Source organism: Oncorhynchus mykiss, chromosome 3 (assembly GCF_057628025.1).
Source record: "Oncorhynchus mykiss isolate SJ-2025 chromosome 3, ASM5762802v1, whole genome shotgun sequence".
NCBI lineage: Eukaryota > Metazoa > Chordata > Actinopteri > Salmoniformes > Salmonidae > Oncorhynchus > Oncorhynchus mykiss.
The window spans coordinates 25,255,001-25,268,629 of record NC_143024.1 but is presented as its reverse complement, the minus strand read 5'-3'; the positions used below and the strand labels follow the sequence as shown (position 1 = coordinate 25,268,629).

The 13,629-nt window shown below is 44.4% G+C and overlaps 1 protein-coding gene across 8 annotated transcripts in view; it reads left to right on the top strand.

Annotated features, from left to right (window-relative positions):
- Positions 1 to 2,108: 2,108 nt before the first annotated feature.
- LOC110510240 (cell adhesion molecule 4) overlaps positions 2,109 to 13,629 on the top strand; it is a 161,358-nt gene continuing 149,837 nt past the window's right edge. For 2 of the 8 annotated variants that reach the window (XM_090226167.1, XM_090226165.1), the window contains exon 1: positions 2,166 to 2,472. In XM_090226167.1, the coding sequence (XP_090082293.1) occupies positions 2,400 to 2,472 (73 nt within the window). In that variant the 5' untranslated portion in view covers positions 2,166 to 2,399. Of the gene's footprint in view, positions 2,473 to 10,999; positions 11,506 to 13,629 lie in introns of those variants that run through there. The other 6 variants (XM_090226168.1, XM_090226169.1, XM_036975408.2 and 3 more) reach the window with 5 other exon arrangements.

Genomic DNA, 13,629 nt, shown 5'->3' with positions numbered 1-13,629 from the left:
TTTTATTTTGGCCTTTGAGGCATTTATGGGTAAAAAGCATACGCATTCATGGATGTTGCTGGTTCAACAGGATGGCCCAAGGACTACTAGACGACAGTGAGGTCCGTCGCATGAGGGCTTTCTGCCTCCATGGTTGTGTTTGGATAGCTCTGGCCCCTAGGCACTGACCTAGAATCAGATTTCCCTTCTAATGTCACCGGGTAAAGTTGAGGGCTGCCCTTAGACACTGGCATAGGGTCTGGCTTCTGACCTCATGTCAGTAGCTAAAGGTCGTAGGATTGGAGTAGGCTTACAAAAAGATGACCAGCTACACTTTTACCTCACATATCATATAGGAATAATTGTTAGGAATCGTTGTTATTACCTTACACCAAGTATTTATCATCATTGATTCTGTTTCCTAAGAATATCCATGCACAATATAGTGAGTGATAAGTATACCCATAACCACACAATGGTTATTACATTAGCCTATAGTTGGGTGACTAGCTGATGCTACTTTGCTGCGAACAGGAGTGCAACATGTCTCAGCAAGACAGACAGCAGCAGCAGCAGCATACCGGTCTATGGAAGCCTGTCTCAGTGGACATGTCCATTGGAATGACTAGAGCATGTATAGTTCTCTTGAATAATATAGCAACTAGGGCCCGCTCAATATTCTGTTAAATTGCATGTATGTATGTATGGGTTGAAATGAACGTTAGGTTTTCGCTGGAGAGGCAGGTGTTCCCCCATCATTACTCTCCAACAATGCCCCATCTGGTGCCGGGGAGCCGCCGCTGACAACTGGGGAACAAACACTCGGAGAGAAAGTGACAGGGGGAAATGAAACGGGACGCGGGGGGCGGATATTATCCTAGCCAAAACAACATGATGAAAGCGAACATACCTCGGCGTGGGACAAGTAGAAATCAAAAGACAGAAGGAACGGAAGTGTGGTTGAGCGGGAGAAGTACAGAAGGGTAAATCCGTAGCCTACAATCATGTCAGGCTACCCACGACTACCGGGCAGAATCATTTATACAGATGGACCTATTATGGAGACTGAGACAGGCCACTTTTTATCTAGCAATTTTAGAGGAACGTTCAGGCTTAGGGCTACAGCATTTCCATCGAGTAATTTTCAAAGCTGAAAATGAGAATGTGCCCTGCTTCAAATATATTATAATTTTCAGGCTGAATTAATACATAAATTAACAAATACATGTTAATTATAGGCTCATGTTACGAGCTGTTCTGACATGCTATGCACTTTACCCATCCAAAGGTGTCGCCAAACACTTACTTTAAAACATAATCATTCACGTATAATAAAATATTCACTGAGGTATATTCAAAAGAAAATACAATTTTCATAATGGGCCCGTTTGGTGCCACGCTCTGACTGGAAAACTCAATTTGGGGTGCAGTGCAACCACAGCATGACGGTAAACTGAGTCTCCGGTGCTTCTTATTCAGCCGTTAGCGCCCCCAAGCTCTGTCTAGAACAAGGATTTGAAACCGCCGGAGAGTTTTGTTGGTTTCATTCCATTAGCGCTATTCCAAGCGGTAGTTTGCTCAAATATACCTGTTATTTAGGCTAGTGCTCTCATCTACACTACACTGATGATTTCACTTTACATTTAGAACACAAACAAACACACGTTTTTTGTTTACTCCTAGGCTACTCCAATATCCAATAGGTCTAATAAATTTATTTGCTCGACAATAAGTTATATAGCCTCCATGTATAAGGCCATGTAGCACATCATTTTAATCTTCAGCCTAGTATGTTTTGAATGTTATAATAACATACTGTGTATATGTATACATATAGGTCTCGCACTTACAGCCAGAAGTTCAAATGGACTGCCTGTTTGATTTTATATATAATATATTTGTAAATGCATCTCATTGAATATCAAACAGTCTTATAATTATAAATGTTGGCTTAACTATGCATGTTTTGTAAATACCTTTTATTTGGTAGGCTATTAATGTTTGTTATCAATCAGGTTTATAGTAGCCTGCCTACCTACATTGATTGATAGTTTGTAGTATGTTTTCTGAACCCACCCTCATCTTGATATTACAATCCTCCACCTGCTCCTTGCTTCTTATTGGTCAGAGAACAGTTCCGAGTACCGCCCTCTCCCCTTCTTTAAAATATATTTACATCTTTAAGTAACCAAGAAAAACTGTCCGAACCACAGTCGTTTAGTCACGTCAACGAGAAAAAAAGTGGGCGTATGTGTCTAGTTGTAAGCACTTTTTTTTGTATGTAAAAACCCCCCGCAAATGTTGTTAAACAGAACCAGACACACTCCAGGCTTTATTCGCGGGTGAACCTGCGGGTTCACGTCACTTTGATTTCTCCAAGGAAGAGGAATACCAAAAAGAGATCAGCGGGACTATCAAAGATGGCATTTACGGCCGTGTGGAACTACTCCGTTCCCTTGTCTGTCATCACTTTGCTATCTCTTGTGGGGACAGGTAAGAACATTTTCTATTTGGGAATGATATAAAGAATGGGCTATCTGCTCGTAAAGAAAGACATCATACTTTCTGTAGGAACTTGCCCTGACCTTTTGTTGACTATTCAAGTTAAAAGGAGTGCGTGACAACCTGAACGCCTTTTCGTCCTGTAAATGGGATATTTTGTCAGTGGATAGGACTGCGCGCTGCCTGCCTGGGACAGTGGTGATTGTGTATGTGTATGTGTGATTACGCGCCTCCTGCGGTCTTCTGTGAAGCTTTCTAAGCCCGATGTGGTCAGTATCTCATTGAACACACATCGTTGATGTTTAACCTACACATCGATATATTGATGCTACATGGTAGCACGGTTTAGTTTCTGTGTTTGGACAGGTTGTATTATATGCAAACATGCATTGTTACGACCCCATATTGAAAACCAAAAGTAAACATATATTGCCACCATCGTACCTTCTGGCCAGTGTTCTGATATGATATTGAATTGTACATTGCGTCGCCATCATACTCCATAACCTATACGTCTTCCACTTCATCATTTGTATCGACAGAACATAGTTGGGATACACATACTGGGGTGTCGCTAGATATACGACGGTGCACGTCATGCGCATAGGCTATGTAACCGCACAGTGTGAATATCGATTCAGCCACATGCCTGCTCATGACAAATACCGCAGCAGAGCAGAGAAGCCCACTACTACCACACATTCTCTGTCCAGTCAGTCATTGATGACAGCGTCCTCAGTCATTTTGCTTGCCTGGGTTCTGGGAACAGACAGTCGCAGTGTGCTAGCCCAGTATCCCAGTATCCCATGTGTTCCTCTGATAGATTACTACTGATTTCCTGACATTCTCCACATCATGTGTTCTGGAACTTTTGAGTTCTCAACACCTTATCAGCTGGTCTGATATCTATAAATGTTGTATTGCAGAATGATCAGGCACCCTTAGGCAGTGCTGGAGGCTACTATTGTCCTCTCCCCCTTGTATGTCTGTGTGCCTAGGGATAGTCCCAACCTGTTCCCTTCTGTTCCCATAGGGACAGCCCATTTCATGCTCACCATCCCATGAGAAGTGCATGTGCTGCACACTGGAGATATGGATTAATGTGAAATCTCCAAGACAACTTGCTCTTTTTACTGCATGGCTTTGGTTTCGCCATCTGTTTGTATCCGAGAGGAATTGCTTTAGCTCAGCTTGCATCAATGTTTATTAGAATGAGTTACAATTCTCATGATTCTAACACAGGAATTAGAAGTGGGTTGTGTGGATAGTGTTGTTTTATAGGTTCCCATATGATACCCATGAGCTATTACTAAGTTATATTACACTGTAGTGTAGGCTGATGTCATTATATTCAGTAATATTGATTATGCTTCTAGCAAGGCAGTGAATGGGTTAAGATCTTGCTTCCATACTGTGTGTATTGTCACAGAGCGGTGCTGTGCCTGCCGATTATGTCTACTGTTGGAGAAACATGAGTCTTTCCTATGTTACCCCTATGTGTGTATTCCACAGCTGCTGCTCTATAGCCAAGAGAGGGAGAGAGAGAATGATGTTATATGCATGAGTGTGTTACTGTATGTGCATGTATCCTTTACTGGAGTAAGAGAGCAAGGTGTTTGTGCTGTTTACTGTGCAGGGTTTTGTCAGAGTTGCAGGCTGCCTTGGCTGGGGTCTGGTTGGTGATCACTGTCATTAATCAAGCCAGTGACAGGGCTGGGGGGGTGGGGAGTCAGCCGAGGGGAGTAAGGAATCATGACATGTAACGTGGTCGAGTTTATGGGGAGCTGGAATGGGGTAGGGAGATGGAGGAGAGCGAAAGAAAGAGGGGGTTGGGGGGAAAGGAGGAGAGGCAGAGCTGCAGTGAGGAGATGGAGCTGGAGTGATGGCTGGTTTTCAACACCCCTTCATCATGCAAATCAGGATGGAAATCAGGAAAACTAATTTAGACGGGAGGTGGAGGAATGGAGACGAGGGGAAGGGAGAAAAAGTGAGGCCCTCTGACAATGGCAGAGAGAGAGAGATGGACGGATTGATTGGATGGATGGAGAGACGAGTGATATAAAGACAGGGAGGCAGCCAGAGATGGCTACCTAAGAGGAAGAGAAAGAGAGGGACAGAAAGCGATGGAGAGAATTAGGGGGGTGGGGGAGAGAGGGGAAAAAAAGCAAAGCAGAGGCAAGGAGGACTTCACAGCGCGTGTCTGCTGGGCAAGCCTGAGGGACACGCACACACTGAGAGCTCTGTATCTGGGTTCTGGTGTGTGTGTGTGTGTGTGTGTGTGTGTGGGTGATCCACTACAGCTGCAGGCCAAACTGCCAGAGCAAATCAAATCACATTTTATTTCTCACAGTTACAGTGAAATGCTTACTTACAAACCCTTAACCAACAATGCAGTTTTAAGAAAAATACCTACAAAAATAAGAAATAAAAGTAACAAATAATTAAGGAGCAGCAGTAAAAAGATCAATGGCTTGGCTATATGCAGGGGGTACCGGTACAGAGTCAATGTGCGGGGGCTCTGGTTAGTCCAGGTAATTGAGATCATATATACAGTTGAAGTCGGAAGTTTACAATTTTTCACAACTCCTGACATTTAATCCCAGTAAATATTTCCTGTCTTATGTCAGTTAGGATCACCACTTTATTTTAAGAATGTGAAATGTCAGAATAATAGTAGAGAAAATTATTTATTTCAGCTTTTATTTCTTTCACATTCCCAGTGGGTCAGAAGTTTACATACACTCAATTAGTATTTGGTAGCATTGCCTTTAAATTGTTTAACTTGGGTCGTTTCGGGTAGCCTTCCACAAGCTTCCCACAATACGTTGGGTGAATTTTGGCCCATTCCTCCTGACAGAGCTGGTGTAACTGAGTCAGGTTTGTAGACCTCCTTGCTCGCACACACTTTTTCAGTTCTGCCCACAAATTTTATTTAGGATGGAGGTCAGGGCTTTATGATGGCCACTCCAATACCTTGACTTTGTTGTCCTTAAACCTTTTTGCCACAACTTTGGAAGTATGCTTGAGGTCATTGTCCATTTGGAAGACCCATTTGCGACCAAGCTTTAACTTCCCAACTTCCCGAACAGTATATGACTAGGGTGGCTGGAGTCATTAACACATTTTAGGCCCTTCCTCTGACACCGCCTGGTATAGAGGTCCTGGATGGCAGGAAGCTTGGCCCCAGTGATGTACTGAGCCGTACGCACTACCTTCTGTAGTGCCTTGCAGTCGGAGGCCGAGCAGTTGCCATACTGCAGAGCTCCTAATACTGCGTATTCCACATCTGGTGCTACCAGCACCACTACCACCACACTGCACCCCAGCCAGTCTGTTGTTACTGCTGCTCCTATCACCTCTGGGCATTTAATCACCTCCATTTGTTTATGTGACTGCGTGCAATGAGAGCCATCCGTTTGAGACCCTTGTCATCATGCATCTGGGCCATGGATCTGCTAAAGGCCCTGGCGGTTGAAAAAACGGCAGCAATAGGATGGACTCGGGGGGGGGGAGAAGATTTGAATACCAATTATTGTCGGTGTGCACACGTACACATCCACATGCACCGAGTATAAATCAATGTCGGTGTGAGTCACCGTCTTATTCTGCCTTAAACACACTAACATACAGGGAAGCAGGCATGTACACACACACTGCGACTTCAGAGGACAGCTGACACAGTTTGATCAGGTTACTGTCTAATGCAAGAAGATGAGTGATTACGCAAGACAGAGCGTCAGCCTGAGTCATTTTTTTTAATGCTTGTCAGGCATAGTTTGCATCATGTCAGAGTAGGATTCACTTGTGCTTTCTTCTAGATTACGCCGGAATCACTAGTTCAGCGCACCACTTTGTTCTTAATGCGTCGAAGAAGTCTTCAGCGGAGGCCAAGATTTTGATCCTTTAATCCAAACCTTTGAGGATAATTCTACTCCAAATAAAAAAAAGTTGTTGACAATTGAATTAAAATAGTGGGGCGTCCTCCACTTCTCGCACGCGTGCCACAATAAAGATCTTGAGTGATGCCAATGTTGGAATTTCTTTTTAGTACATCCTTATTTCACGATTCCTCTCTAGTGGGACTACACGAGGGGAAAATCATACGTTGGCATACGGTGCTGGCGTGCCCGTCAAGTCAACATGATTGGGGCGATCCTCAGGTTTGTTTTGTATTCAGCCTGGCACGGCAGTATCACAGCAGTTTGATCAGCTGATTTAGTTTAAAGGCTATCTGCTGTCAACACAGAAGCTCTGTCTTCTGCACTACGGAACACTGAAGGGATCAACTCATAAACACATTTGAGTGTGTCGCTTTTCACAAAGTCACAACGGTGAACGAGAGAAATCGAGAGAGCGTGAGTTACGGAGCGTAACGTGGGCCAGTTTTATTCTTCCCTCCTTTGGTTTTATGGTTCCATTACTCATGGATTGAAGATTTCCTAGCTGACTGTTTAGTGCAGGTGATGCATTTTACTGCAATGATTCTCTCATTTCCAACTAGCCCACCGTCTCATCCATAACAATGGAGCTATGGAAATATGGGCAATATCTCAAGTCTTAAGTATATTCCTCTCTTAGTCTTTTCTCTCTTCCTCTGCACACTGATCAGAAAACACAGGATATGTGAAAGCAACATGGTAGAAGCCCATCAGGAATGTCTAGCTCATCAATGTCAGTGCAGACTGCAGAGGGAGGGAAGGAGAGGAAGAGAGGAAGCCACTTTGAGAGTATTGAGATAACTTGGCCTCTATCAGACTTGGCCGTCAGTCACATGCCATAGTTCACTTCCTGTTTACTACTTACAGTAGCTGATCTGTCCTCAGTGAGAAGTTGACATGTTATGAATATATTGTGAACACTGGAATCGGAAATGCAGAAGGCAACCATGTTGATGATTTTAGTCAGATATCTAATTTATTTGTTTATTGTTAAGTCCAATAAATAAACAAAAATCAGGAAAAAATATATATTGACTTGATTGTTTAAAGTGGAAGTTCATTTAGAATAATTGACCTCTCCTCAGAGAGTGCTAAACATGCTAATAATAACAGTGATTAAGCTGTCCTTATGACATGTCTATGTCTGAGTAATTGGCTTTCCACCAACTTCTCTGGGAAGATGTTATGGTGAAGAGGAGATGGCAAGGACATCCTTATTGTCTGGCTCTCTCAGGCTGTCAATCAATCTGTTGTTTAATCTCCCGCCGAGTGCCTGCTCTTCTCAGCTCCTTGGTCAGTAAACTGCGACAGCTTTTTCTCATGTCTCTCTGTATGTTCTGACCTTCTGTCTCTTGGGCCGGGGCTCTTTATGTTCCTTACCGCTGTCTATCTGTTTGTTTTGCTGTTGAGACTGTGAAATCAGAGCATCGATTCCCACTTCACCATCGCTTGGCACTCGGTGTAGTATCGGTGCTACTGCTGTGTGTTCTTTGTGCGTCACACTCTTATGTGAAGGACCTCGGAATTGAATTCAACAATAGCAAGAAACAGGGACAATGAGAGAACTAGGGAGAGGGAGAGGGAAAGAGAGCGAGAGAGAGGAAGAGAGAGAAACAGGGCTAAAGAGAAACAGGATATAGATCTTGAAGAAGGGGAAGTCACAAAGGTTAACATTCCTTCCTACTGAGGACACTGTTGCCATGACTCTGGGTAAACACCGCCCCCCTCCCCTTCACCCCCCGCGCTTGTTTAACACCCTGTTCCACCCTGCTGACACCTGTCTCCGTGACTCCTGGATGGCCTGGCACTAACACGGCTGGATGGAGGGCCCCTGCTAACACTGTAACCACAGGGATTATACCCACTCAGACGGCGTTAGAGCCCTTGCCAGCCTTGATTGGATGATAGGAGCTGATTGAACTGAAAGGCCACCCATCTCAAATTGGAGTGTTGGAACTTGGGCGCTGCTAGGAGCGCCGGAGCTAATACATACCTCCCATTGTTTGATGAGGATGAAGAGAGAGACAGACAGAAGCACTCCCACACAGACACACACACAGACACACACACACACACACACACACAGACACACACACACACACACACACAGACACACACACACGCACACACTTCAAATCACCTGCGATGAGTGGCTAACCATCTTACATTGGAGTGTAAGGCACAACAGTGCAATGGGGAAAATACTGTCTCCATCGTTAGCTCATGATGAGTAGAGTCTTGAGTACAGATTCTGAATGGGCTATATGAGGGGTTCCTCCAGGGTCAGGGGGATGAGAGACACAGAGATTAGCCCAGGTCAGGCTTCCTCAGCAGGGCATGACACGCAGACCAGTCCCCCTGGAGTCTGGCTCTGTTGGAGGTGTTTTTTGCTGAGCAGAGAGGGTGATTGGAGAAGAGAGGATAGAGAGGAGAAAGAGGAGGGTGTATATTGCTGGGCCTGGGAAAGAGGGAAGCTGGGAAAGGAGGGAAGGAGCCCTGGGCGTACGTCACAGACCAGTGGAGCGGACCGGCTGAGAGCCGGGGTGAGAGACGGAGAGAGGAGTCCAACAAATGAGTGAATGATTGCAGGATTTGGAGTTGAAGATGGAAGGGTGGAGACAAGGGAGATGAATCTGTCTGTGCAGAGCCTTTTTATTTTAACCTTTATTTTACTAGGCAAGTCAGTTAAGAATAAATTCTTATTTACAATGACAGCCTACCAAAAGGCAAAAAAGCCTCCTGCTGGGATTAAAAATAAATTAAATAAAAATATAGGACAAAACACACATCACGACAAGAGAGACAACACACCACATAAAGAGAGACCTAAGATGACAACATAGCATGGCAGCAACACATGACAACATAGCATGGCAGCAACATGGTAGCAGCACAAAACAGGGTATAAACATTATTGGGCACAGACAGCAGCACAAAGGGCAGGTCGGTAGAGATGCAAAGCAGCCACAACTGTCAGTAAGAGTGTCCATAATTGAGTCTTTGAATGAAGAGATGGAGATAAAACTGTCCAGTTTGAGCGTTTGTTGCAGCTCGTTCCAGTTGCTAGCTGCAGTGAACTGAGAAGAGGAGTGACCCAGGGATGTGTGTGCTTTGGGGACCTTTAACAGAATGTGACTGGAAGAATGGGTGTTGTATGTGTAGGATGAGGGCTGCAGTAGATATCTCAGATAGGGGGAAGTGAGGCCTAAGAGGGTTTTATAAATAAGCATCAACCAGTGTGTCTTGCGACGGGTATACAGAGATGACCAGTTTACAGAAGAGTATAGAGTGCAGTGATGTGTCCTATAAGAAGCATTGGTGGCAAATCTGATGTCCAAATGGTAAAGAACATCTAGCCGCTAGAAAGCTGGAGGAAGAGAAGAAGAAAGAGGAGGAGAAGAAATTCAAGGGAGAGATTAAGAACAGAGGTGTGACCACAGGCAATGTACAGAGATCCAAGGTGGCAGAGTGGAAAGAGGAGTGGGAGAGAGACACGATGGCAATGTACAGAGATCCAAGGTGGCAGAGTGGAAAGAGGAGTGGGAGAGAGACACGATGGCCATGTACAGAGATCCAAGGTGGCAGAGTGGAAAGAGGAGTGGGAGAGAGACACGATGGCAATGTACAGAGATCCAAGGCGGCAGAGTGGAAAGAGGAGTGGGAGAGAGACACGATGGCCATGTACAGAGATCCAAGGCGGCAGAGTGGAAAGAGGAGTGGGAGAGAGACACGATGGCCATGTACAGAGATCCAAGGCGGCAGAGTGGAAAGAGGAGTGGGAGAGAGACACGATGGCCATGTACAGAGATCCAAGGCGGCAGAGTGGAAAGAGGAGTGGGAGAGGGACACGATGGCCATGTAGAGAGGGGTGGGTGCTGTGTAGGTGAACACAAGACTACGCAGAGAAGAGGTCATGATCGATAAGCTCATTCTATACATACACACACAATGATATACACTGTCTGTCATTCTCTCAGGTCGCTATGCTCCCACTAACATAGTGTGTAGAACAGCACAGTAGTACTCAGCTTTCAGTATTAACCCCCCCACCCCCCCTCTTCAAATTACTGAGATTTCCTCTTGAAATGACCTCCTCAGAAACCCCCCTGAATCCCCTCCGTAAAATACACACACAGACACACACACAGCCATTCAGCAGCTTGCCATTTACCAGGAATTCTCATTTTTAATAATGGGACATCTTGATGAGCCCTGGAAATGTCCAGTCTTTCTCTCTCTCTTAAAGAGCGATTGCCTTTCAAAGATATTTGTTGCTTTTTAAAACGGCCTATGTGTCCCTGATATGAATCAGAAACAGTTATTCTAATGTCAAAAATGACTACAAAGTGTAAATAGGATAATTTTGGTCATAATGGCGTCTCGTCTAAAACAGAGCATTGGTGCGTCACAACATGTAAATGAAGGTTGGGTTTTGGTTTGACAATGTCTGTTTTCTCACTGACATGGGGTGAACAGCTGTGGTGATCGCTTTCTATCCAATAGCAGAGACAGTGAGACAGACCTGCCCAGCAGCTCTGACTTTGTTTACATGAGACAACCCGTCTCACATGTTTTTACTTGAGAAATACTGCACAGAACACCTTAGTTAGATGTAAAATTGCACAATGAAAACATCCTCTGAAAAAACATAAAAATGAAGATCTCTTGTGTTCTCTTAGATTCATTCTGGGGATTTTTAGAGAAGTGAAATAGGCTTCTGTGTCTACAGTGTCTCATGGGGGACAAACATCATTAACCAAAAGCGGAATCGGACAGGAAACAACTCCAAGACTGAAATCTCATTTTTCTAATGAGCAACAGAAAAACACGTGCCAATCGGCGTGTTCAGTCATTCTTGAAGGGAAATCAGACTAACGTTTTTAGATCAACACAACACGTTTGAAAAGGTCTGCGATGAGGTCACCATCTTAGAATGTCTCCCAATTCCCCCGTCTCAGTGCAGACTCATATCTACTGTGAATATGCCTGTTGGCTGCGGTTGTTTTTTGTCTTGAAGGAAGGAGTTTTTTAGGACTTGGATGAAACTGTCACGGCTGGCTGAAGGACTGGACCAAGGTGCAGCATGGTAAGCGTACATTTTCTATTTAATCAAAAATGACACCGACAAAACGAAGAACAAAAACCAAACCGTGAAGCTTTGGGCTATGTGCCCTGAACAAAGTCAAAGTTAACTTCCCACAAAACAGGTGGGGGAAAAGGGTACCTAAGTATGGTTCTCAATCAGAGACAACGATAGACAGCTGCCTCTGATTGAGAACCACACTCGGCCAAACACATAGAAATAGAAAATCATAGAACATAGAACATAGACTGCCCACCCAAATCACAACCTGATCAAAACAGAGACATAAAACGCTCTCTACGGTCAGGGCGTGACAGAAACATTGATTTTCCAGACTGATTATGTTCCTTATTCAGGCCAGCTAATTACGATAATGGCGATAATGAGTTGTTTGGCTCCTAATGTGTGTGAAGTGGGGGAGTTGCAGAAGAAAGTTTCTCAGTGGGCTTGTCATTATTAGCTGTTACCAACAGTGATGCTTTGTTTATCTGAGCTGTCCCATATGCTCTTTCAACAACAAGCATGTCTGTTGATTGCTAGATTCAGTGAAAAGGATAACTGCTGCCACTAGATCAAATACACAAGATTGAGCAATATGGTTCTGGAGGGAGGCCAGATAATTGTTGACTAGTGCTGAGCCAATTAATCGAAATGTCAGTTTAAAAAAAATATTTTTATTAACAGCTAATTGATAATAAAGTAATCAAATAAGACAAATGTAATATACACAACCACAGACATATTTTAGTAAAGTAATGTGAATAAATGATGGTTAGTAAGTGATAATAATCATGGGACGTGTATTAATTGTTAGATCCTGTGTTATAGCAATCAACCCAAATAATCAAAACCGAAATCGAAAACCGTCATATTTTTTAAATTATGGAACCGAAACCAAACCGACCTCAAAAAGCACTAATCGCTCAGTACTATTGTTGACACACACCACTGGAATCTCTCTACAGTAACATCGCTCTTAATCGCAGGAATCACACCCAGCTCTCTCAGCCTGAGACAACAGCTTTAGTGTCAGGAGTGAGCTTTGTTCCGCTTCGTTAGTAAACCGTAAACCACCATTAATTAGGGGCAATTAATTACCAGGACATGAAAAACAATCCTCGAAAAGTTCGACACACTTAAAGACCCCCAAGCGTTCCAGAAGAAAGAGAGGGGAGAGGGGCCGGAGAGGGAGAGACTCCAGTGAGGTGCTAAATGTTGCTGCGGGGAGATTTACCGAGATGATTTGCAGGGCTTTTTACAGATTCATAAGATCATCAATTCATGCAGTCCTTTGGATGAGAAAACAAAGCGGTGCGGACCACCTGCGCAGAGGGAAGAAAGGATCTCTGGCTCCGATGGGAAGAAAGGATCTCTGGCTCACAGTGGAACTCTCCTTTTTTAAAGGGAGAGATTGTTAGTCTCTGAGATGTGTGGCCGGAGCTAAGAAAACAGCCAAGCACCAGCGACCTTGAAGACGGGTTGGTGCTTGTTGAGTTTATAGCTCTGTCTCTAAGAGGTCGTTTTGTCAGGATGGTTAGAAGGTGATAAGCAGGTAGAGCTGGATTCACCTCATTTCAGTGAGTGTGATGTGCTGTTCTCTGGGCTCTCTGTAGTTTACAGTGGTGCATGGAGTGATAGATGTACCGCTGCCTGGCTCTGTGGCTAGATACAGCCTCTCGGAGACGGTCCAGATGCTGATATCTCCATGTTCATCTGAGAGGGTATAATGTTATCAGAGGCTGCAGATGGGCCTATCCCTGGCCTCTCTCTCTCTCTGTCTGGCAGAACAGGACAGGACAGTCACACAGCCTAACAGCCAGGCAGCCAGGGATATTGAGGTGATTCGACAGAGAGGACCCAGATATGGACGTTAGTCAGCACAGCCAGAACCACAGGCAGAACATTGGAACGGTTGCCTACTCTGCCTTGTTGGGGAAATGGAAAATGAAAATAAACAGGATTGTTGTGGCCAATGGATTTCGATGGAAAGAGTCCACGAAGGGACTGGTATTCTAGTTGGTATTCATGTCTGTTCCAGGGATACGTCTTGTTATAGGCCTGTTATGTGTACTGGTCTCCTCTCTCCACAAAGCAATCAGTTTGAAACAATACAATGCCCCTGTATTT